This window comes from Coptis chinensis, chromosome 1 (genome assembly GCF_015680905.1).
Source record: "Coptis chinensis isolate HL-2020 chromosome 1, ASM1568090v1, whole genome shotgun sequence".
In the NCBI taxonomy this organism is placed as follows: Eukaryota; Viridiplantae; Streptophyta; class Magnoliopsida; order Ranunculales; family Ranunculaceae; genus Coptis; species Coptis chinensis.
The window spans coordinates 16502519-16527141 of NC_141456.1; the positions used below are offsets into that span (position 1 = coordinate 16502519).

Here is a 24623-nt window from a genome sequence, read left to right on the forward strand (position 1 = left end):
AATGAAAGCAACATAAACTTCACTTGGACTAATATCTAATTTTATTTTGTATAATCAGGCACGGCATTGTGAGTTTGTGACTAGTATTACAACAAGCTCGTTTCTCATATTCTTCACTCTTCATATATATATATATATATATATATATGTCAAAAACATTAATAAATTACTGTCTAATTTCTCGGAGTCTTCTCTTCATATTCGTCATCCCCTACAATGACTCAAGGTTTGAATGACTTTTTGTTTCATCTCGAAACCTTTTAAGCTCGTTTAGATTCGTATAATGTTCATAATATTCGATTTTCATTGTAGGTCATGGAGTCCTCAACATTATTTCTGACGTCCAACAAGTGCAGTCTAAATATTTTGACTATATTGTTGTGGGTGGAGGCACTAGTGGTTGCCCCCTCACGCAACATTGTCCGAAAAGATACCGCAAGCTTTTAGTCGAAAGAGGTGGATCACCATTTGAGGACCCCTTCATAATGGAAAAGAAGAACTTCTTTTCGTCTTTGCGTCCACAGCTCAATGAATTCACTTCGATAATACAAAAATTTGAATCAGAGGAGGGAGTAGCTAACTATAGAGGAAGAGTGTTGGGAGGAACAACCGCGATTAATGGCGGCGTTTACACTAGGAGTAATAAGGAGTACATAGAGAGAGCTGGATGGGATGGGAAACTAGTGAAGGAGGCTTATGAATGGGTGGAATCTAAAGTTATATTTGAACCAAAAGAACTGACTAAAGAGCAAAGTTATGCGAAAGATATATTTGTTGGGGCTGGAATTTTACCATTTAATGGTTACAGCTTAGAGCATGTAGAAGGAACAAAAATAACAGGTACCTTATTTGCTGAGAATGAAATAAGACATTGCTCTGCTCATCTGCTAGAGGCTGGAGATCCAAAGAGGCTTACTGTTCTTGTCACACCCCGAATTTCGATAAATCAGATAATATAAATGATATCCGACTCCTCGATATCCGAGATGTGACACCAACCTCAAAACCCAATCTATATCATAACCCTTAATGAATAATAATACATGCGGAAAACAAATACAATAAAATACTCAAAACAATCCACTCATCATTATGAATACTGGTGGTCAGAAAAAGTTACAAACTTCTTCACTAAATAATTCGGAAAAAATAAATTAAACATATGTCCCCAACAAATTCCACTATATCTCTGAGGAAAAATGAAACAACATCTTATTGAAAATAAATGCTAACATCAATCACGAAAGTGCCCCACCACCTTCTCGAACATCGGCTAACCCCTGTCGTCCAGTGATCGACTATGTTCATATAAGAACACACCCGATTAGCAAACATGCAAATCGGGTCAACATTATAAATAATGTTGGTATGAGTAGCCTTAGAAAAACCATTTAGACATACATAAAATTTCATTCTTTACATGGCAGGTAGTTCCTCACCGAGGCGCCTTAGCTTAAGGTAGTTAGTTCCTTCATAAAGGCACCTTAGCTTCTAACTATGAATAAATAACTTATGGCATCCTAGTACTTACCTTTATGCATGCTCTATCGCAGAGTGGGTCCTCTCTGCAAGAATAATTAGTTTAACCCACTCTCCTGCAAAGCAATTTGTGATAATCATATTATAAATTGAAACTTAACTTGCTAACCACACCAAAGGGAAAAGTAACATATCAGTAACATTTATCAAGTGTCCCTAATAATACGTCGTCTCTATGTTTTACCTAGTTTCCCCGGCTACCACAATCGCTACCCAACGCCGAACATGTACATCCACATGCCTCCCCTTACATAATGAACCACTCCGTGCGTAACCACCACGAAATGATGCCGCGACACCGTAAATCCTCACACGGAAGCAATTATGTAAGTAATGCCACTATTCGGCATAAAATATTACGCATCATCGTTCTATTTTGCGAACGGAATATATCAAGCCACTATTCGGCTACGCCAGAAGGGCCGCCCGAAGGCCATTCAGATTAACTGAAACGCCAGAAGGGCCAAATCACATGAGTTGTGGTAGCTAGGTTCTAGGATTTTCGTTACGTAGTTTATTCAAGGGTATATATATACACCGTAACATCTCTCTATCTTCACGTGCCAATATTTACACAAGATCAATGTCAAATCTATATTAGATACTGACAAACAAGTTTATACAAGAGTCACCCACATCCTATCATCGGATGGGTCCATAAATTCCATCTATAACATTTTTGGAAAAAGTCAACAGGTCAACAGTCAACCCAACAGTCAACGGTCCTAACCGGTGGTCATTCCACCCGGTCCTCACCCAAATCCATATTTAAAAAGTTCAAACCCTGGTCCTAGGCGACTGGGCTAAACTGACCCGGGTTAACCAGGTCCATAACTGATCTGGCCCAATTGGAAATCTCAAAATTAAGTAGATTCCATGCGACCCAATTCAAATTTTAGGACCAGCCCACATAAACCTTGCAAACCGGCCCAACCAGAACTAATAGGGTCCGGCCCAACTAATTAGTCCTAAGTCCAAAAACTACACAGCGACCTGGAGCACTGGATTGCTCACTCGGTCATCCCTTCCACAGCAACAGCCGCTCCTTCCAGCCACCCCCAAAAAAACCTTCACACACCACCCAAATCTATCTAAGCGAAAATGGTGTGGGTGAAAAACCCCACCACTTTGCTTCACCAAGCACCCCCGATTTTCAGTTAGAAAACACTTCAAAAATTTGTTAGATCCGACCACCATCACTGTTCTTGGGAGTTTTCGAACCCCCACAAACTCTCTACCACCACCATACCTCAAACCAACAACCCTCCCTACCAAAAACAGCTCAAACCCGCACCAATAAATTCACAAACAAAACTGTCTCAGTAACGCAGTAATGGCCGAAATGGCGTTTTTTGACAGAGGAGGTTAGGGGCTCGCGCCTCCCTTCCCCACCACCTAATGGTGTAGGCAGTACTAACAACTCTTCATAGTATCTAACATGTACAGGAAAAATCCATGGTTGTTCAGAACAAAAACGGCATGAAAAGTAATAGAACGGTGGTTCTTCAAGAATCAAAATGTGGTGCATTAATGCGTGTCTAGATCACGAGAAACAATCAAGAATAACCACTCACAATAAGAATAATCTTTGCAGAAAAAAGAGCGGACAATGAAGGATGAACAAAACATGGTTTTAAAGTCCGATTCTTGTGTCTATATATAATGAAAACCGAAAAAGATAAACTACTCACTTTATGTGTTAACAAAGAATGTGAAAAATATCGACGAAAATAATGAAAGATCCAATCCCAAATTAGCTCGCGAAATCCGTGTTCTTCTCCAATTGTTGGCTTGTGTGTGTTGTGTGAGGTTTTTCCAAAAAAACAAGTTCCTACTTAAGACACCCTATATTCTCCTTAACTTCCAAATTACTACATAATCTTATATCCTAACTATGGAAATATTATTTCTATTAAAAGAATTATATATATGTTACTTAGGTTAATACCTTGTTTCCTTTTTATTTAAAGCTTTTCCAAAAATGAAAGATACACTATCCATATTCAAAAATTCAAATGCTAGTTTCCTATATTAACATTATTCGAAATTTCTATTTAGTATTCCTTCCTTAACTATTTGGTATTCCATATGCTCGCACGTTGACAAGAAAATACAGTCAAATACAGAAAATATTAATTATAGTTACGCAAATAATGTAAATATAAAATAGGGGTCTTACAGTTCTTTTGAACGCGACCGTTAAAAACATTATCTTCTCCCAAGGTAAATGAAAAAAACCAAGTGAGGATATTCATCAGTCCTCACAAACGTCTAGAACTGATGGTCCGCATAGAAATTTTCAGTAGTAAGAGATTTTATGATTAACTATAATCTTCTCTTGACTTTCTATGGAATATAACCGTATCAGTGTCTCATCTTTTGAGCATTATTATGCTGAAATTTTAAGAAATATAACCATAATATGTGTATTGCAGTTCATATTGATTTTTTTAGTTAGCAAGTATGCAGAATTTCTTTCGGCTCTTGGGATGTGGTTCTTAGCACACATTAAAATTTAGTGCATCAAAGAGAAAACTCACGGGCGTCATGCATAACAGTTTAGGGGTATTCTGATGAGAGTTGTTCTATATGAACAAACAATTTTGAACAAACTATGTGAACAAATTGACGTGGCAGTGCAATATTCATGTTGCAGTGTCAATTACCATTGCCACATGGATGTTGTAGTGTCAACTCTCATTACTATGTTGCACTGTTTATCTCTGCAACATAGATGTTGCACTATCAAATCTCACTGCAACATGAATGTTGCACTGTCAAATTGCACTATTTACCTCTGAAACATGGGTGTTGCACTATCAAATCTCACTGCAACATGAATGTTGCACTGCCATAGCAGTTTGTTAAGAATAATAGCCATGTTGCCCTATCAAATATTACTGCAACATGAATGTTGCATTGTCAACTCTCATTGTAACATGAATGTTGCATTGCCATGTTAGTTTGTTCAAAGTTGTTTGTTCATATAAATTTTTTTATTCTAATGATGCTTTTGAGCATGATCCTAATCTATATGAGGTGGTTTTTGCCTTTGGGATTTGGGAGAGATCCTTTTAGATTGTGTTCACTCAATTCATGCTTAACTTAAATTGTTACTTAACACATAAAACTTGCAGGTGAAGGAACTAAGCCCAGGGCTTGTGGCATCAGGTTCATCAAGAGTCATGAAGATTTAGAAATCTCCTACGAGGTCTATTTGAATTGTTCGTTCGATGGAGAATCATGGGGTGATGTAGTGTTGTGTGCAGGAACAATGGGGAGTCCACAAATCCTCATGTTAAGCGGAATTGGCCCCAGTGAACACCTTGTTCAGTTCAACATCACACCAATGGTCAATGCACCACAAGTGGGTCAAGATGTAAAAGACCATCCTGGTATAATATTTATGTTAGATGTAATAGATGTACCTCAGGCATATGGAGATCCATCTCAAGTTATAGGAATTACAAATAATTCCAAGTTCTTATTTCAATATGGTGGTGGACGTTTAAAAAAGAACAAACAACTAAGATCCATACTGGGAAAACTAGCTTATCCAAGGTCTAAAGGAATCGTAAAGTTAAACAGTATTGATCCCAGAAAAAATCCATCAGTGAAGTTCAACTATCTTTTAGAGGAAAAAGATTTGGATGGATGTGTTGAGATGGTTCATGAGATGAAGAAGATTGCTCGGTCTATGGACTCCGTTCTAGGGACTAATTACAGTGAAAAGATTGATATCGTCATTTCAGGTGATAAAAAACAACGGAATGATGTTGACTCGAACAGCATCTTTAGTGAAGAGAGATTGAAAGAATTTTGTAAGATGAATAAAAGGTCTTATCTACATATCCACGGAGGATGCAGTACGTGTTGGATCTGTAGTCGATAAGGATCATAAGGTATTTGGAGTTGAAGGAGTAAGAGTAGTGGACGCCTCTGCATTATCTGACCTAATGAGTACAAGTCCAATGGGGACTTTGCTAATGCTTGGTAGGTATCAAGGCACTAAGATGCTTAGAGAGAGGGGCATGGAATGAGCATATATTACTTGGTGTTGCAATTTGCCCGTTCTAGTGTTATCAAGTATAGCATATATGTGTTTGCTAAGAGTGCCGCACAACTGTACTGGATATATATGTATTTGATGTGCTTGTATTTTCCTTCTCGTTGATGTTTCTCTTTGTACCATTTTTCTTTTGTATGCTTGGAATTGGATTTCATATTTGTGAAGGATATTTGTGCCTGTACGTGTGTGTGAGAGAGAAAGTGCACGTACCACGTGACATATCTTCACAGTCAATTCTTTTTTTTATTACAAACAGCCTAATACACATAATCATATTTAGTTTAGTTAAATATGTATTTTCAGGTTATTCAAATATGAATGTTACAATACTACATAATGTCGTACATATGAGAAATCATTTAACACACTACTAAAAAACAGGGCTTTTTATGACAACTTTTAGCTGTCATGAAATACATATCATGACACTTTCTGATTGAAAAACTAGCCGTCATTACTGGAGTGTCATAAAAAGTCAACCAAAATCGTCATTAAAGTTATGACAGTTCGTAGAAGGGCGTCTTAAAAGTTCCTCCCATTATGACATATATTAGTCTTTAAAACGTTATAGTAGATAAATTTATTATAATACTTATGTAACCATCATATATTATTGTTAGAACCGTCAAGAAATTCATAATATTTTCTAGGTTTTTTTAGTATTACCCCCCTACTAGATGAGCCAATTAGGATTTCCCGCAACTAGATGGGGAAATTAGGGTCTCCTCCCTGAGTACACACAAAAAAAAACATGGTCAACCATGGTTAACCCAAGTTGACCGTGTTTTTTTTTGTGTGTACTCAAGGGGGAGACCCTAATTTCCCCATCTAGTTGCGGGAAATCCTAATTGGCTCAACCCTATTTTCTAACACTTCACGTCAAAATCGTCAAGAAATGCTCATTGACTACTATAGAACCGTCATTTTACGGAAGAAAAATATGTCAACAAATAGTTTACACTATGACAGTTCTTCTAAAACCATCATCTTAAAAAAAATAAAAAAAATTATATTATTTATATTATATTTTTCCTGCCAAAAATACTACATAATAACCTATAATTCAATTCCTAACCTGTAAACTTATTTTACCAATAAAACAACTATAAAATTCTCAAAAATAAAATTAGAACATCCACTAATTTCAACCCCATATATTTTCAAACCATTCGAAAATACTTATTCCTTACATCAATTTATTCAACAAGAAAAAATAGCAAGTTATTATTCTTTATCCAACATCATTGAAAAATACTAGATACATTTATTTGATAGCACATTCAATTCAACTAAACTAAAAATCATTCTAATCAACTCCATCATCAACACATTAAGTATTATCCATCGATTGATCGTTGTCAAACCTAAGAAACAAATTAAGTAAAGATACATTATTAGTAAATTTGTAACCAAAAGTTCAAGCTACTGACCAAAAGCAGGTTATTTTATATATGGGATGAAAGAAACAATGCAATGGGACCTAGTTCTCACAACGGAAGGAAAAATAAATGAAAATACCTACAATGCAAATGGATTGTAGTTCAAGATATACACTACCACATTTATATATAGCACATGGTTGTCAGAGAGCTGAAAACAAAAAAGACCCACAAATACAAATCACTACTAAAAAAATTGCAAGGAAAAAAACGTTACTTCGACGAAAGTGATAACACTAAATGGAATTGCTAAACACTTACAGTAGCAAAACTAGGTGCTAAAGAGTGTTTCCAACCATTACCAAGATCAACTTATGGGCAGCATGCAGTATGCAACTAACTAATCAATCCACTTAAATGTATAAACCCTAGCTATTGGTCATAAGACAGTGACCTTAATGTTGGACACTTTGTAACCGAGTTGGAGATCAACTCATATGGTATTATGTGCACTTTTAAGTCAATTGCTTGAACATGCAAGAGAGGTAGCTTACCTGACCAAAATGACATAGCACGTCAATTAGCGCATTGTGAAATGCAGATATTGTTGAAGCGTCCATGCGTTTCACTTCATCAAACAAATTTTGAGCTTGAATCTATACATGCATTTTCCCTACTCCCCATAAGAAGTCTATGAGCAACATCATACACCTAATTATCATAATGTTTTCCTACTAGTTTTCCTAGATAATAGTTAAATCAGTATGTATAATTCTGTCTTTCACATCTCACAAGCACACACAAGAAGTCCAAGCCTTTGAAAGATCAATTTCTATATATGAAATTTAATTAAACAGTCCATACTCACTTTCATAAACACATTTGATATAATAAAATTGTATACGTGTTTAATTAGTACCTGATGCATGATAGATTGAGAGAGTGATAATTTGTTGTTGCTCCTTGGACCTTGGCCAAGCTCGCTTGCTCCTCTTCTTTCTAAAGAACAACAATAGAGTAGAGCATATATAGAAAAAAGAGGTTAGAATCATATCATATATAGTCTGGCCTGCACATTTGAAAATGTCAACAGAGCCGTGAAACTAAAAGCAACTCGGGTTTTTTGCAACGACAAGGACATGCTCATTGGCTGACTACTTCAAGCCCTTAAGATTTTCTTCACTTAGTAGATTCTCCCCAATACAAAATTGAACATGCTAGAAGAGTATAAGATGTGTATGCAAGACCTGGATGGGATACAAGTTGGAACATAGGCAGTAGCGCATGGTCGGACTCTTCAGTTTATACATCGTTCCTTGTACTAACTAAACTACAAAAAGGAAAAATAAAATAAAACAATAAAAAAAAAGATTGTTGAATAACCCAATTTGTTTTAGTAATAAACTGAAATTATACTACATTGATTTGAACAACGTACTTGAGCTTCAAACAATAAGAAGAATATGTGGGTCTCCAAAAATATCTCTTTTAATTAATTGTACTCTGCAACCCAACCTCTTGATATCAGTCTTCATATATTGTTTCATATATTGTCGCAGTAGTTAAAACTAAAAAGCCATTGTAATAATCCATAAAGAACAATGACTCTTACCAACATATATTTCAACATGCACATCCAGAAAGTACAAACACGAGAACTAATACAACAAAGGGTAATTTCCTGAATCAGCCATAATAAATACACATTGTTCTCCAACCGGCCATGTCTTTCAATTTTGACCAATTCAACGGGTTTTTTTACCCAATTGCCCTTCTGTACAACATTCTCTCTCCTCTGCAACACACTCTCTCTCCTTTTGTACTTCTGATTTTGGCATGCACAATCATATCTATCCGTTAGATTCTCTTAGCGATACGTACCAGCGATTAATGACCGTTGGATTTCAACCCAGCAAAAATAAAAACGGACTTTAGCTATTGTGGGATCATGAACCAGCAACTTATGGATCTACTATCAACAACTTTTACGTTGTTTTTGTGATTCAAAGACGAGACAATATTTACCTCATTTTTTGTGCCAACCTCAAAAAGTTTTTACAAAGCTCCAAAGCTATACTTTTTTCTCTGGGTTCTTCTTTTTTGATCTTCTACTCTGTCTTCTCCTTTTCAACTTTTTCTAAGGATTGTTGTCACAGCCCGAATTTCTAAACAATTAAAATAAAATGAATATTTGAAATATAAATATCTCAAACATCACTTGGTTCAATTGTCTAAAAACCCAGGCTATGACGGGGTGGATACAACACATGTCAAAACCTAAAACCCACATCATAAACAATCTTAACCACAAATTCAATCTCCAAAATTCTCTTTATTACTTTATACAAGTCTATCTTCCATCAAAAATCATCAATATAACATTCTAAGAATAACAGGTCCTCAACATCGTATTCTCATGTTATACTAAAATGTAAACTACGTTATTACATCATTCCAATAAGAATCAGACCTAAAAGAAAACTAACGGACTGCTCCAGGCAAGAATCCCAAATCAAACGTCGCGGTTCCACTGCCTTCCACCTATGTTCCCAAGAACACACCCACGTTGCCAAAACAAAGCAAACATGGGTCAGCAAATTGAATTTGCTGGTATGAGTAGACTAAATACATATAAACATTTCAAACTTTACTTAGCCAACTAACACTTTAAATCTATCATAACCTAATCATTCTCAGCTTGGAAGACAGGTAGTTCCGTCATCTCAACCGGCATAGTTTCTTCCCAAGCAAAACTTCCATTTTATTAACTTCCATTTTATTAACTCATTCTAATAACTCCTTTTAATATCTAAATAATTGAATTACACTTACCGATGTCCGCCATTTGTATAAAAAGGTAGGACCGGCGTCCCTCAAGACAAAAAATATTATTAAGTCCTACCCTCCCAAAAAGAAAGTTAGCAATTTTATATAACATGTGTAGATATCCTATAGGTATTCCAATGCAAGCCCAAATACACTCGCATAATCAAATCAATACAACTTATCAATTAATCAATTTCTTTTCTTATACACTCACCATTTAGTGTCTATATACCTTAGGTCATTCCTGCCACATTCAATGGAATACAACTATCATATCACTAACGGGCCATTCATGGCACATTCAATGAATGCCCTGGGTCATTTCTGCCACATTCAAGGAATACCCAATCCTACATTCCCGTACACTCAAGGAATACAACTAACCCATAAAGGCTTAATACCTTAGTTCCTCTTTAGGGCAGTCCACTACAATCTGGTCATTCATGACACATTCAATGAATACCCATAGATAACGCTAACGGGCCATTTATGGCACATTCAATAAATGCCCACCTAACATATGACATCAACAGTCATAAAACTTAATTCTAAAACTTGAGACGTGGAGAGTTCTAAAAGAGTGCGGTAAATTTATTTACGCATTATTGAACTTTATTGTATATATCATTTCAGAGAAACGAATGAGTATCTTGATAAAAGTATTTTTGATTTACGCGTTATTAATTATATGGATGTCTTAGTGTCATAACGTTGCATATCATAAAATACTGCAAAATCACATATAGTTAATACACATACACACGTATATATAGAGGTCTTAGCCCAAAGCCAAACACGCTTATAGCACTAGACCTATCCTAATAACACAAATCATAATCCGAGTTAAAAGGTCAAATTTGTCAACTGGTCAATGTCAACCCTGGTCAACAGTCAACTGTATTCAAAGTCAACCCTAGTCAAAGTCAAAGTCGACCATCATAGTCGAAGTCAAACTGTCGTTTCCAAGTTCAACAGATTCAGGGTCATAGCCGTGGTTCATGGCTAAGGTCAAAGTGCATGACTCATAGGCACATAACTAAAGTAATGATTCGGACCCAACTGGTCGAGCCCAAACCCCAAGCCTTAGAACCCGAAAGTCTAAACATTTAAAGACCCAATTAGATCTATTTTAAGTCCTATGGACTGGCCCCAAGCAATATTAGAAACTGGCCCAAAATAGTTAAGTGGTTCGGTCCAAAAATTTAACTAAAACCGGCCCAAAAACTTTAATTTAAACTAGTCCACAAATAACATAAAATCGGGCCCAACAAGAAATAGAACTTGGCCCAAATAACTTAAACATTTCGCCCAAACAATAAGGGTTTTGGCCCAAAGAAAACTCTGACCAGTGCCCAAGCCCAAATCGTCATCTTCTCAACAGTTCTCCTCCACCACCACCCACCAATTCCAAATTTCCGGCCACCACCATCTCCCATTTCATCAAGTCGGTTCGACTCCTATACACAAACCCCACTACTTTAATTAACACCTAAAAACCAAATGCTTAAATCTAGATTTACCCAAAAACTAGATCTAGTTCAATTCGGACCGCCATTAATGGCTTGTTTCAAGCTCAAGTCGATGCCCCCACATCAACCACACCCCTTCAATCGACAACCAACACAACATTCAAAAACACAACCAAACAGTTCAACTAAATCAAATCTAAAGGGCGATTTTCTCTGACCGCCATTAATGAGTTTTACAGAGCTTCAGCAGAGCAGGAACTGCCCCACTCCTCTCCAACCAATCTTCACACCAATTAATCTTGATGGCATTACAGCCCCTTCCCTAATCACCATTCCATCAACACCAAACCCAACAAAAACAACAACCAAGATAAATTACAGAAAACAGTATGAGCTCGCGCCTCCATTAATCCCTGTTAAGAGCTTTAACAGTCCACCCCCAAGGTAGTATAGTTCGACAGGTTCATTCAATCAACTAACAAGGTTTAATATCTAACCGTTTCCAACAGTTTAACACTCCAGCTGATTTTTACCAAATACAACAAAACGCCAAATAAAAACAAGAATTTGAATAGTAATAACGGACAGAAACCTTAGACAGAGAAAATGTCTGTATACGTACACGGAAAACTGTAGATTTAGTGAAATAGTAAAAATAACTACTCACCTGTAGCGCTCTCCGATTATCAACCAGCTACCAGGAAAAACCTTCCTTTCCTTCCTTCGGTAAAACTCCCATTTTTTCTAAAACCCTCGCTGTGTTTTTTTTTCCCAAAAACTCTACGTGAGAAAACTCCCCGAAAAACAAGGACAACACTTATCCATTTACCTACGGGCTTTTATCCGTCCGTAACTGCTGGATATTCTATATCTGTTTTATCTATTATCTATTTTCATTATTATCTTTATTATTATTATTATTAGGAAAACAAAGAATAAAAACACGGGGTGTTATAATATACACACCTTAAAAGGATCTCGTCCCGAGATTCAAGGTAGAGTGTAGATTAACCAAACAACAGTACGTCAAACAATTAAAATGAGACATACGTGTATACGCAAGTATACACACCTTAAAAGGAATACACATATACAATATCATATAGATAGACATACTAATATGCATAACACATATTTTGAAAGTGTGTCTATATACGTATTGAACCCAAGAAATACGTATATACGCTAGCATACACAACTCAAACGAATAAACGTAATTAATTTCTTCAATTGCTAACACTTATAAACCCATTATTTCACAATTTAGCAAAACCCATATTATTCAAGTTAAATCATACTAAGAAGGCAATGTAGTTCCTCTCACACCGAGGCAGTTAGTTCCACTCTTAGTATTTCCCAACTAATCCAAGGCGTTTAAAAAAAAAACATATTATAATTTCCTTTTTAACGATCTTCCCTATCAAAACTATTTGTTTAAAAACTCATATGTTTCATCCACCACCTTAGTGTTTACACATATATCAACATTTCTCTCAGTGTCTCACAAACACCACATGTTCGAAAATAAAAATATAAAACGTATAGACTGATTCATATTATCAACGGCCTACACTATGTCCACCATCATATAGGATCAAACACCTGCAATGTGAGGAATGCATACTGGCTCACACACCAACGATATGCAAGTATACACTGGTTCACACACCAACGGTGCATACTAACTCTCTACCATCACATAGGATCAAACACCAACGATGTGTGGTATGCACACTGGATCACACTCCAACGATGTACATGTACACACTGGATCAAACTCCAACGATGCATACAGAGAGATGTTATGTATATTGGATCACACACCAACGATATACATAACTTGGACAATATCAAATATTTCAAATCCAACCTTTATCAAAAGGGTTTCTTTATTCCTTGGATAATTCCAATTTACTCAAATATGAAATTTTAAAATAACCATTTCTTCTTTAGCCAATACTTACTTAAAATCGAAAACTCTGTTAGGAAAACAACACTATAACATGCTGAACAATTTTGATTATAAATTTCATAAGAAACTAACCGTTAAAACAACTAGCACTTTATTTTTCCTAATCATATCCCAACATTCTACTATAAAAGTACACACAAAACAACAAGCCAAACCAAATACCACAAAGAAACACTCCTACTACCCATTCACCACAATCCGAGGATCACCTAGACCTTCACTATCTAGGCTAACCTAAGCTCTGATACCAAAATATCACAGCCCGAATTTCTAAACAATTAAAATAAAATGAATATTTGAAATATAAATATCTCAAACATCACTTGGTTCAATTATCTAAAAACCCAGGCTATGACGGGGTGGATACAACACATGTCAAAACCTAAAACCCACATCATAAACAATCTTAACCACAAATTCAATCTCCAAAATTCTCTTTATTACTTTATACAAGTCTATCTTCCATCAAAAATCATCAATATAACATTCTAAGAATAACAGGTCCTCAACATCGTATTCTCATGTTATACTAAAATGTAAACTACGTTATTACATCATTCCAATAAGAATCAGACCTAAAAGAAAACTAACGGACTGCTCCAGGCAAGAATCCCAAATCAAACGCGCCCAGCGGTTCCACTGCCTTCCACCTATGTTCCCAAGAACACACACGTTACTGCCAAAACAAAGCAAACATGGGTCAGCAAATTGAATTTGCTGGTATGAGTAGACTAAATACATATAAACATTTCAAACTTTACTTAGCCAACTAACACTTTAAATCTATCATAACCTAATCATTCTCAGCTTGGAAGACAGGTAGTTCCGTCATCTCAACCGGCATAGTTTCTTCCCAAGCAAAACTTCCATTTTATTAACTTCCATTTTATTAACTCATTCTAATAACTCCTTTTAATATCTAAATAATTGAATTACACTTACCGATGTCCGCCGCTGTATAAAGGTAGGACCGCGTCCCTGCACAAAAATATTATTAAGTCCTACCCTCCTGCAAAAGAAAGTTAGCAATTTTATATAACATGTGTAGATATCCTATAGGTATTCCAATGCAAGCCCAAATACACTCGCATAATCAAATCAATACAACTTATCAATTAATCAATTTCTTTTCTTATACACTCACCATTTAGTGTCTATATACCTTAGGTCATTCCTGCCACATTCAATGGAATACAACTATCATATCACTAACGGGCCATTCATGGCACATTCAATGAATGCCCTGGGTCATTTCTGCCACATTCAAGGAATACCCAATCCTACATTCCCGTACACTCAAGGAATACAACTAACCCGCAAGGCGAATACCTTAGTTCCTCTTTAGGGCAGTTCACTACAATCTGGTCATTCATGGCACATTCAATGAATACCCATAGATAACGCTAACGGGCCATTTATGGCACATTCAATAAATGCCCACCTAACATATGACATCAACAGTCATAAAACTTAATTCTAAAACTTGAGACGTGGAGAGTTCTAAAAGAGTGCGGTAAATTTATTTACGCATTATTGAACTTTATTGTATATATCATTTCAGAGAAACGAATGAGTATCTTGATAAAAGTATTTTTGGTTTACGCGTTATTAATTATATGGATGTCTTAGTGTCATAACGTTGCATATCATAAAATACTGCAAAATCACATATAGTTAATACACATACACACGTATATATAGAGGTCTTAGCCTAAAGCCAAACACGCTTATAGCACTAGACCTATCCTAATAACACAAATCATAATCCGAGTTAAAAGGTCAAATTTGTCAACTGGTCAAAGTCAACCCTGGTCAACAGTCAACTCTAGTCAAAGTCAACCCTAGTCAAAGTCAAAGTCAACCATCATAGTCGAAGTCAAACTGTTGTTTCCAAGTTCAACAGATTCAGGGTCATAGCCGTGGTTCATGGCTAAGGTCAAAGTGCATGACTCATAGGCTCATGACTAAAGTAATGATTCGGACCCAACTGGTCGAGCCCAAACCCCAAGCCTTAGAACCCGAAAGTCTAAACATTTAAAGACCCAATTAGATCTATTTTAAGTCCTATGGACTGGCCCCAAGCAATATTAGAAACTGGCCCAAAACAGTTAAGTGGTTCGGTCCAAAAATTTAACTGAAACCGGCCCAAAAACTTTAATTTAAACTAGTCCACAAATAACATAAAATCGGGCCCAACAAGAAATAGAACTTGGCCCAAATAACTTAAACATTTCGGCCCAGCTAACAATAAGGGTTTGGCCCAAAGAAAACCGACCCAGGCCCAAGCCCAAATCGTCATCTTCTCCAACAGTTCTCCTCCACCACCAGCAGCCCAAATTTCCGGCCACCACCATCTCCCATTTCATCAAGTCGGTTCGACTCCTATACACAAACCCCACTACTTTAATTAACACCAAAACCTCAAATGCTTAAATCTAGATTTACCCAAAACTAGATCTAGTTCAATTTCGGACCGCCATTAATGGCTTGTTTCAAGCTCAAGTCGACAGCCCCCACACATCAACCACACCCCCTTCAATCGACAACCAACACAACATTCAAAAACACAACCAAACAGTTCAACTAAATCAAATCTAAAGGGCGATTTTCTCTGACCGCCATTAATGAGTTTTACAGAGCTTCAGCAGAGCAGGAACTGCCCCACTCCTCTCCAACCAATCTTCACACCAATTAATCTTGATGGCATTACAGCCCCTTCCCTAATCACCATTCCATCAACACCAAACCCAACAAAAATAACAACCAAGATAAATTACAGAAAACAGTATGAGCTCGCGCCTCCATTAATCCCTGTTAAGAGCTTTAACAGTCCACCCCCAAGGTAGTATAGTTCGACAGGTTCACTCAATCAACTAACAAGGTTTAATATCTAACCGTTTCCAACAGTTTAACACTCCAGCCGATTTTTACCAAATACAACAAAACGCCAAATAAAAACAAGAATTTGAATAGTAATAACGGATAGAAACCTTAGACAGAGAAAATGTCTGTATACGTACACAGAAAACTGTAGATTTAGTGAAATAGTAAAAATAACTACTCACCTGTAGCGCTCTCCGATTATCAACCAGCTACCAGGAAAAACCTTCCTTTCCTTCCTACGGTAAAACTCCCATTTTTTCTAAAACCCTCGCTGTGTTTTTTTTTCCCAAAAACTCTACGTGAGAAAACTCCCTGAAAAACAAGGACAACACTTATCCATTTACCTACGGGCTTTTATCCGTCCGTAACTGCTGGATATTCTATATCTGTTTTATCTATTATCTATTTTCATTATTATCTTTATTATTATTATTATTAGGAAAACAAAGAATAAAAACACGGGGTGTTATAATTGTCATGGATGAAAAGAACTCAAACCTCGATAATGGTCAGTTTTGATGTTTGTTTAGTTGTCTTTAGTGTTGGTTTGTTTCTATATAGGTTTATGTTTCGGTTTGCTTCTTTGTAGTTTTACGTAGAAGTGTGAGTGTTTTTTTTATAAGGTTTCCATGGTGGTTTACTATTTCCAAGTTGATTTTGTTGTCATAGTTATGGTATTTATACAAGGGTTATACAATGTCATAAATGTAGAATAATAAATGAAAGAACTTTACTGTCGTTTTATTAAAAGCTCCTACTTTTTATTGTGCTAACTTTGTATTTTTTCAGGTTCATTCAATATGCTTATTTATTATGATGGCGAGATGAAATCTGACAAGCATGGTGTGATGAAGTATCTAGGTGGTAAGGTGAAATTGAGAGTGTTTGATATGGATACTCCCTTTGAAGGATTCATGTGTCTTGTTGAAGTTGTGTCATCGCGCATAAGATTGGGTTTTTCTGTTATGTATTTGATGAACAAGTCCCCTTGTAGAATCGATGAAGAAACCGACTACTTGAATATGATTGAGAAGCAGAAGAAGACTCCAACAAAAGCAATGAAAGTTTGAGTTATCAATGAAGCAATCGTTATCACACCATGTGGTATGGGAGCAGGACAAATTAGAAGATCAAGTCTTGGACAAGCTACTGTGCAGAACAAAAAAGTTCGTACTGAGCTGTTTAAAATAGATAGTGTTACTCCTGGAAAATGTGGTGGACAACCTAGAGTGCAGAATAAATTGGTTAGTAGTGAGCTATTTAAACAAGAAATGGTTAGAAGTGCAAGTCCTGGATTAAGTTATGGAATTCCTAGTACGAAGAAGAAACAAGTTTGTAGTAAGCCATTTAAACCTTCTCTGCTGCCAAAGAGTGCTTGCCCTGAATCAAGTGGTGGAGAACATTGTATTAAGAAGAAACTCAATGAAGAAATTCCAATTACTGATTCTCCAAGGAAACAATCTTTTTTGAAAGAAAAAGTGCTAGCTCGACAGAAATATTCTTTCAATCAATTTAAACTTGTGGATGAACCAATAGGTAAATCACTAATTTTATTTTAGTTATTCTTAGTTCCAGTAAATGGTTTGGTTGCTGACGGTTATAAACGCTATGTTCCCCAAACAGTCCGCTAAAATAACCTTCAACTGCAACTTGTCAATTGCAAGATGTGGAAAATGAAAATGTCATTGAAAATGTCCCACACAGCTTGGAGACGTTCGAAAAGGTCATGGCAGGTGAGGGATGGGGAACAAGTAGTACACCTGTAAATATGTTAGTTACGCATAAATGTCTGTTCAATTACTCACATTTAGTAACCATTTTAGATTTGTTCCCAAAGGGAAGCTCAAGTGCAGTTGGTAGTTGCAAATCAATAAAAGAAAGGATACCTCTTCCAACTGTCATTGAAGGTGAGCAGTATAAACATTACAGGGGATAATTATAGTTTGAGTCGCTGATAGTCCGTGCACTAATGGTTGACCTATTATAATGCAGATGATGATCCCACTGGTATTGAAGATGTTGATCAACCAGACTATGAAGAGTTTGATTCTCAAAATCCATATGGAGATACAGCTGACATTCCTGAAGAATACATAATTGCCAGTCCTCGAAGTAATGAGGAGGTTGATTTCAAAATGAAGATGAAGATGAAGTTCAAATACTAAATGATTTAATTGATACGGCTGACATTCCTAAAGAAAACATAATCGACAGTTCTCGAAGTAATGAGGAGGTTGAATTTCAAAATGAATATGAAAATGAAGTTCAAATACTAAATAATTTAGTTGATACATGACATTCCTCAAGAAAACATAATCGGCAGTTCTCGAAGTAATGAGAATATTGAATTTCAAAATGAACATGAAGATGCTGCTGCGGGTGAAGTTGTGGTAGTTGAAGATGATCGAGTTGAAGAATACGATCGTGATGATGGCGTTATATGGTCGACTCCGAATCGAAGTCAAGAGTATTTGTGGGGGGACACACCTATGACAGTTGTGAATGATGGTGATGAGGAAGGTGAGATTGATTTCAAATTGGAGGGAATGGTTGATGCTAGGGTTATTGGTGCTAAAGATCTGAATTCTGAAGACCTACGTCAAGGATATGATCTTTTGTGTGGTTCTCATAGTCCAAAAACCACTACGAACCAAAGTGAGATTGTAAATCCTTGTAATGAGGGGTTGAAGTTTGTACCCCCTAAAGTAGGTCAGCATTACGCCACTTAAGATGATCTTGTGAAAGACATGAAATATTATGCAATTGCACACATGTTTGATTTACGTCATTACAATACTACCTCCCAAAAGTTGGTAATCAAGTGTAAGGCAACTAACTGTCTATTTCATTTGTATGCAAAACCTGCAACTGAGTTTGATATGTGGGTGGTTATAACTTTTAGAGATGCACACACTTGTGCACAAGATAAGGATGTTTCTAAAAATTCACAAGCAGACGCAAAGTGGGTTTCAGAAATTGTTATGTCCAAGCTTAAAGACAATGAAGAACTGACTGCAAAGAACTTTCAGTTGGAGGTGAAATAGTCACAACTAACTGATGTGACATATAAAGTTGCGTGGAGGGCCAGAGAAATTGTGTTAGAAAAGGTCAGAGTACTATTGTAACTGTCAGCAACTATGAGGATAATTAGTAGCAATATATAAAATCTTAGTACAATTCTATGTTTAGGGTATACTATGTACACCGAATTATTCTTTATAGTATGCTATGAATAACATATATCATCTTTTCGATTAACTTGTATCTGTCATGGCGTGTAACTATTAGGCATATGTAACCTGAGCTGGTATATTTTGTTTCGATGTAGATAAGGGGCAGCTTCAGCCAATCATACCAAATGATGCCAGTTTATTTTAAAGAACTGAAGAAAATTGATCCAGATTGCCACACTGATATAATAACAATAAGCGAGCACAGGTTTGAGCATTTGTTTGTGAGCTATGGCGTAACTGTTCGTGCCTACAGAAGGTGCCTTCGTACGTTGATTATGATCGATGGAACTTTCATGAAGGACAGATACAAGTTTGTCATCTTAACTGCTCTTTCTGTTTATGGAGATAGTCATTGTTGTCCAATTGCAGTTGGTGTAGTCCCAAAAGAGAATAATGAACATTGGGATTGGTTTATTCAAAAACTCAGAAATGTTGTAGTTGGTCCTATAGATAAGTTTGTTCTATTATCAGATAGGCATACAAGCATTCTCCAAGAAGTGCCAAAAATTCTTCCAAATGCATACCATTGCTTTTGTGCACAACATATCTCCAACAATGTTAGCAAAGAAGACACCAAAGGGAGAGTTAAGGCCGCTGCAGAAACTTATGATAAAGTTGACTTTGTGAGAATCATGTGTCGCATTTGGTGTAATGATAGTAAAGGTTACGCAAATATAATAAATATTCCGAAGGAACAATGGTCATTTGCCTATGCTGAAATGAGAAGGTATGGAATTTGTTATACAAATCATATCGAGAGTTGGAATAAGATGATTATGCCTGAGCGAGCTATGCCAATTACATCTCTGCTAAATGGTATTCGAATGAACATTATGAGGAACTTTTATGACTATCGGGTCATGGCTTGGTTTGAAGACAAAGGCGAAAAATCAGTGAGGATGTAATCATTTCCTCTCGTTATGTTAGTCGATCGTTCACTACAATAAGGGCTAGTGAGTGCGATACTTTCGGTTACCAGTAGTAGGGCATGGATACTGATTGACCTACTAAAAAAATATTGTACATGTGGTTTTTTTCAACAAGTTGGTATTCTTTGCAGCCATGCAATGAAGGCGATTGACGATGGTCGGTTTTGTGTATATGACTTCTGCCTGCCGTGCTACTCAAAGGAAACGATGATGGATACCTATCAAGAGAATTGGACACTGATGAAGGTCAAAGAACAGTGGCATTGGGGAAGTTACAACATTATGGTTGGTCCTCCCACAGATGAGGTAATGCCTGGCAGGTCCCAAAAAAAGAGGAAACGTTCTAAAAGAGAGGGTGTGCCAGTGCAAAGGAGAAGGTGCAGCCGTTGTGGTGCCCTTGGACACAATAGAGCAACCTACCCTAATGCGACAGATGATGTTGCTTGGATTGACTTTTCAGTTGGGGTTCCGGCTAATTTTACCAACGAAGACAACATTTGAGTTAACCAACAGTGACGAATATAAGTACTATCAGCAACTAATCTTGTAATATTATTTGGATTTTCTTGGGCCTTTCAATGACTATGTAAGTTATTTGGGAATCAATGTAATGGTATTTTGTTGTTGGGTATACTTGCAGGTGTTATGTCTATTGAAGTTATCAATATGTAGGCAGAAAAACAAATACGATAAAAAATACTATAAAATTAAGGGTTAAAATTAACGCTACAATTGAAACACTTAGGATTGTAACATGAAAATTAGAGACGTTATCTAGGGCCGTTATCTAAACAAACCACTTAGTTCAAACCCTTCAAAATAATGTTATTTGGATTTTTTTTTTTTTTTTTGACTATATAAGTTATTTAGGAATCAATGTAATGGTATTTTGTTGTTTATACTTGCAGGTGTTTTGTCTTTTGAAGTTATCAATATGTAAGGTAGCAAAAAAACAAATACTATAAAAAATACTATAAAATTAACGCCTCAATTGAAACACTTAGGATTGTAACTTGAAAATTATCTAAACAAATACTAATTTCAGGTGTTTTGTCTATTGTTTAGATACGTTATCTTAACAAACCACTGACTTCAAAATATTACAGAGCACTGCGAAATTAGACACATAAGTTCCAAAATAATAACGGAATAATAACAAACATCTGAAAATGAGAGCATTTCGATATCCCCTAGTTCTTATCATCAGCTATGTTCTCCTGTTGGTCAGCAGACCCATCTTCAACATCTTTACCTTTGTTGTTTTCTGCATCCTGCAGCTGTACATGTCTTCCAGTTGTTTCATCATGATTCACTTCATCTGGTTCAATGTTGAGTTGATCCTCAATAGCAGCTTCTGCATCCTCCTTCACTTGCTCAATTCCAGTTGTTGCATCTGCTTCACTCTATTGGCATTGGTTAGCCTCCACTTGGACCAACTCAGCAGTAGGTTCAACAGCCTCCTTAGTAGCAGGTTCAACATCCTCCTCAGCAGCAGGTTCAACATCCTTTTCAGCAGCAGGTTCAACATCCTCCTTCTCACATACAGCTGCATCTGCTTCACTTTGTGGGCATTGCTCCGTCCCCACTTGGACCCACTCAGTAGTAGGTTCAACATCCTCCTGCACTTCCTCAGTTGTAGCTGCATCTGCTTCACTTTGTTGGCATTACTCCGTCTCCAGTTGGTTCAGAATAGCAGGTTCAACATCTTTGTCCACTTGCTCACTTCCAGCTTCATCATCCTTTATCTCAGTAGCTGCTTCAGCATCCTTGAGCTCTTTGTCAATTCCAGTTGAATCTGCTTCACTCTCTAGCTTTATGCCAATGTCAACTTGCTTCAGTACCTCTGTCCCAGTAGTTGCTACATCCTTGGACACATGCTTCAGTACCTCTGTCCCAGTAGTTGCTAGGTATTGACTTTCTTATGTCAACCTCTTTTCAAATTTTGTTCTCTCCTTAGCCACTTCATCTAGATTTAATCCACAGGATATAATGTCCATTCCAATCCTCAGCCGCATTCTAAATGGTTACATGTCAATATTGTTTACCCTCTCAAGAACACCTCTAAGAAGACTATCAATAAAGGCAAGGCAATATAACCCACAGCTGTTGGAATCTGGTTGTTGTGTGACACTAACAAATTCACGAGCCCATGGTGTGTTCAAATCAATAGTGGAGCTTGGATAAACACACCTAAGCACATAAGGAATCATTATCTCCAAAGCTAGTTGTTCATCAGAAATTTGCTTTCCACCAAGAGAATCATAGGTGCAAACTTTCATCTCTTTAAAGTTAAAGACATCAACAATCTAGTGACTACCATGAACTTGAAGAGGTACAATTACTCCCTTACCCTGTACTGGGTGCGGTTGATTTCTAATCCTTACGTCAATGGGGTCCAAATACTTTTTCATAATTTCATCTGTACAGTACAAACCATTAACCACTCTTTCCTCTGGGATTGCAGGTCGAAAACTTGGGTCTTGTAGATTATTCTTGAATATCCCATACTCTCTTATCATGAATTTCTACATCCACAAAGTGATGATTAAGCTTATCAAACTTAAGTAAGATTAGTGAGTAAGCTTCAACAGAGTATAGAGAACTCAAAGCAAAGTAAACATCCTCCACAACAGTATACACTTCATCTTCCGGAATGGCATGTTCCTTACAGTGCTACTTATACCACCTTATCAATAGCTTGACATATAAGCTGAGAACCTATAAAATAATCAAATAGGAATTAGTAACAATTAACTTTCTATAGTAGTTTACTTTGCACATTAATACCAAGTTGCTGATAGTTTTAGAAAAAATTACTAATGGTAGATTCATTACCTCACCATCCACCCATTGTCTTCCATGTAACGAATGAAAATTATGCACTGAAATAACTTGATCATACCCAAAAACTCTCATATCTTGAGAGTTCTGTTGATTCTTCTTCCTACTGCACTTTCTCCAATAATAATTGACAACATTTACCTCACCTGTGGTAGTTGTTTTCTTGTAAAAGGTTGATGACAGAGCAACCTTGATTAATAAGTCATAGTCCTTTCCCATCTTCTCTTCCCATAAACTAGTACTTTCTTTTCCCAGTTTTTTCTCCCTCCTCCTTCTTCTACGACCACTCTCTGCACTTTTCTTATCCATTTCCTTCTCCATCTGAGTGTGAATGAGTACCACATCAGGGTCCTCCACATTACCAGCATCATGTTGACCATCAGTGTTCTGATCATCATCTACAGCTGCCACATCATGTTCAGTGCTTACTCCTTCTGATGGTGATAGGGATGGAAATTCAGTTATGTCAGAGAGCTCTGCACTTCCAGCAAATAGAGAAACAAAACTGAATTTTTCCATTTCTCTATTCAGGACTGCTTCCCCATCAAGATCACCAGGATGAATGACTAAAATAGATGCCAAAGGATATAATACCCCATCAAGATCCCTAGATGACAAAGAAGAGTAAAAGGGAACATGATCAAGCATTGAAGATTCAACATAAGGTACTATAGCAGTCTGTACCCCCACCAGGTCCTCCTCCAGCTCCACACTATGTTCTTGGTATGTCCCTCTGGGTATGACCTCACTAATCTGCTGCAAAGCACTTGTAGCAACTGACTCCAAATCATTTTGCCCTCTTTGTTGTTGTGCAACATCTTCATCTTCGTCTGACTCAGCCTAGATCAACTTCCTTCTTTGTTTGGGTGTCTCAACTTCCTTAAGCTTTAGCTCCCTTTCCCTTGTTCTCTCACTGATTTGATATTTTTTTCTTCAAATTTTGCCTCTCACTAGCCTTTATAGCCTCATTTTTGCTTGCCCTAGATGGCTGAACTCGAGTACCACAAACTTTGACCACTTTCCTTTTCTTTCTTTCATCTTGGCGGTGTATTGAAGTATCTCCCACAACTTCAAGGCTTTGATCCTTGTCCAATGCTCTTTTTCTTTTATTTGAGGAACTAGGAGAAACCTCAAAGGTAACTTTCTTAGAAACAGATGAACTCCCTTTCTTAGGTTTTGAGTTAACCTTCTTCTGGGAAGACTTCTTTGGGGTAGACTTCTTCTGGGAAGACCTTGTTGGTGTTTTCAGTTTAACATCAGAGCCTACATTGCTTGGCTTCTTTGGGCATGGGCTTCTAGTTCTACTCCTTGTTCTAGCATCAACACCTTTCATAACCTTAACCTTTAAACTTCTGCTCCTTGTTCTACTCCTACTCCTTGTTCAAGGCCTTTTCACAACCTCAACCTCTGAACTTTCCATACCATCTTTCAACCCACCATGAGCAATCTCTTGAATTATTGTTTCCATGCCAGTCCTTATTTC

The 24623-nt window shown here is 36.8% G+C and overlaps 1 protein-coding gene and 1 long non-coding RNA gene across 2 annotated transcripts; one reads left to right on the forward strand and one right to left on the reverse strand.

Moving 5' to 3' along the window:
- The first annotated feature begins 525 nt into the window (after positions 1 to 525).
- LOC147522525 ((R)-mandelonitrile lyase 3-like) lies at positions 526 to 5775 on the forward strand. The gene is made up of 3 exons (XM_086560236.1): positions 526 to 917; positions 3720 to 3762; positions 4677 to 5775. Exon 3 carries the CDS (start codon positions 4814 to 4816, stop codon positions 5429 to 5431), a length of 618 nt encoding a protein of 205 aa, XP_086416362.1. The 5' UTR covers positions 526 to 917; positions 3720 to 3762; positions 4677 to 4813; the 3' UTR covers positions 5432 to 5775.
- Positions 5776 to 6748: 973 nt separating this feature from the next.
- LOC147522526 (uncharacterized) lies at positions 6749 to 7969 on the reverse strand. The gene is made up of 3 exons (XR_015195366.1): positions 7907 to 7969; positions 7542 to 7660; positions 6749 to 6972 (listed from the first exon to the last, which is right to left on the reverse strand). It is a non-coding gene; the product is annotated as an uncharacterized LOC147522526 (long non-coding RNA).
- Between the last annotated feature and the right edge of the window lie 16654 nt (positions 7970 to 24623).

Coding starts and splice junctions, on each gene's coding strand:
- LOC147522525 (XM_086560236.1), top strand. CDS start 4,814: ATGGGGAGTCCACAAATCCTCATGTTAAGCGGAATTGGCCCCAGTGAA.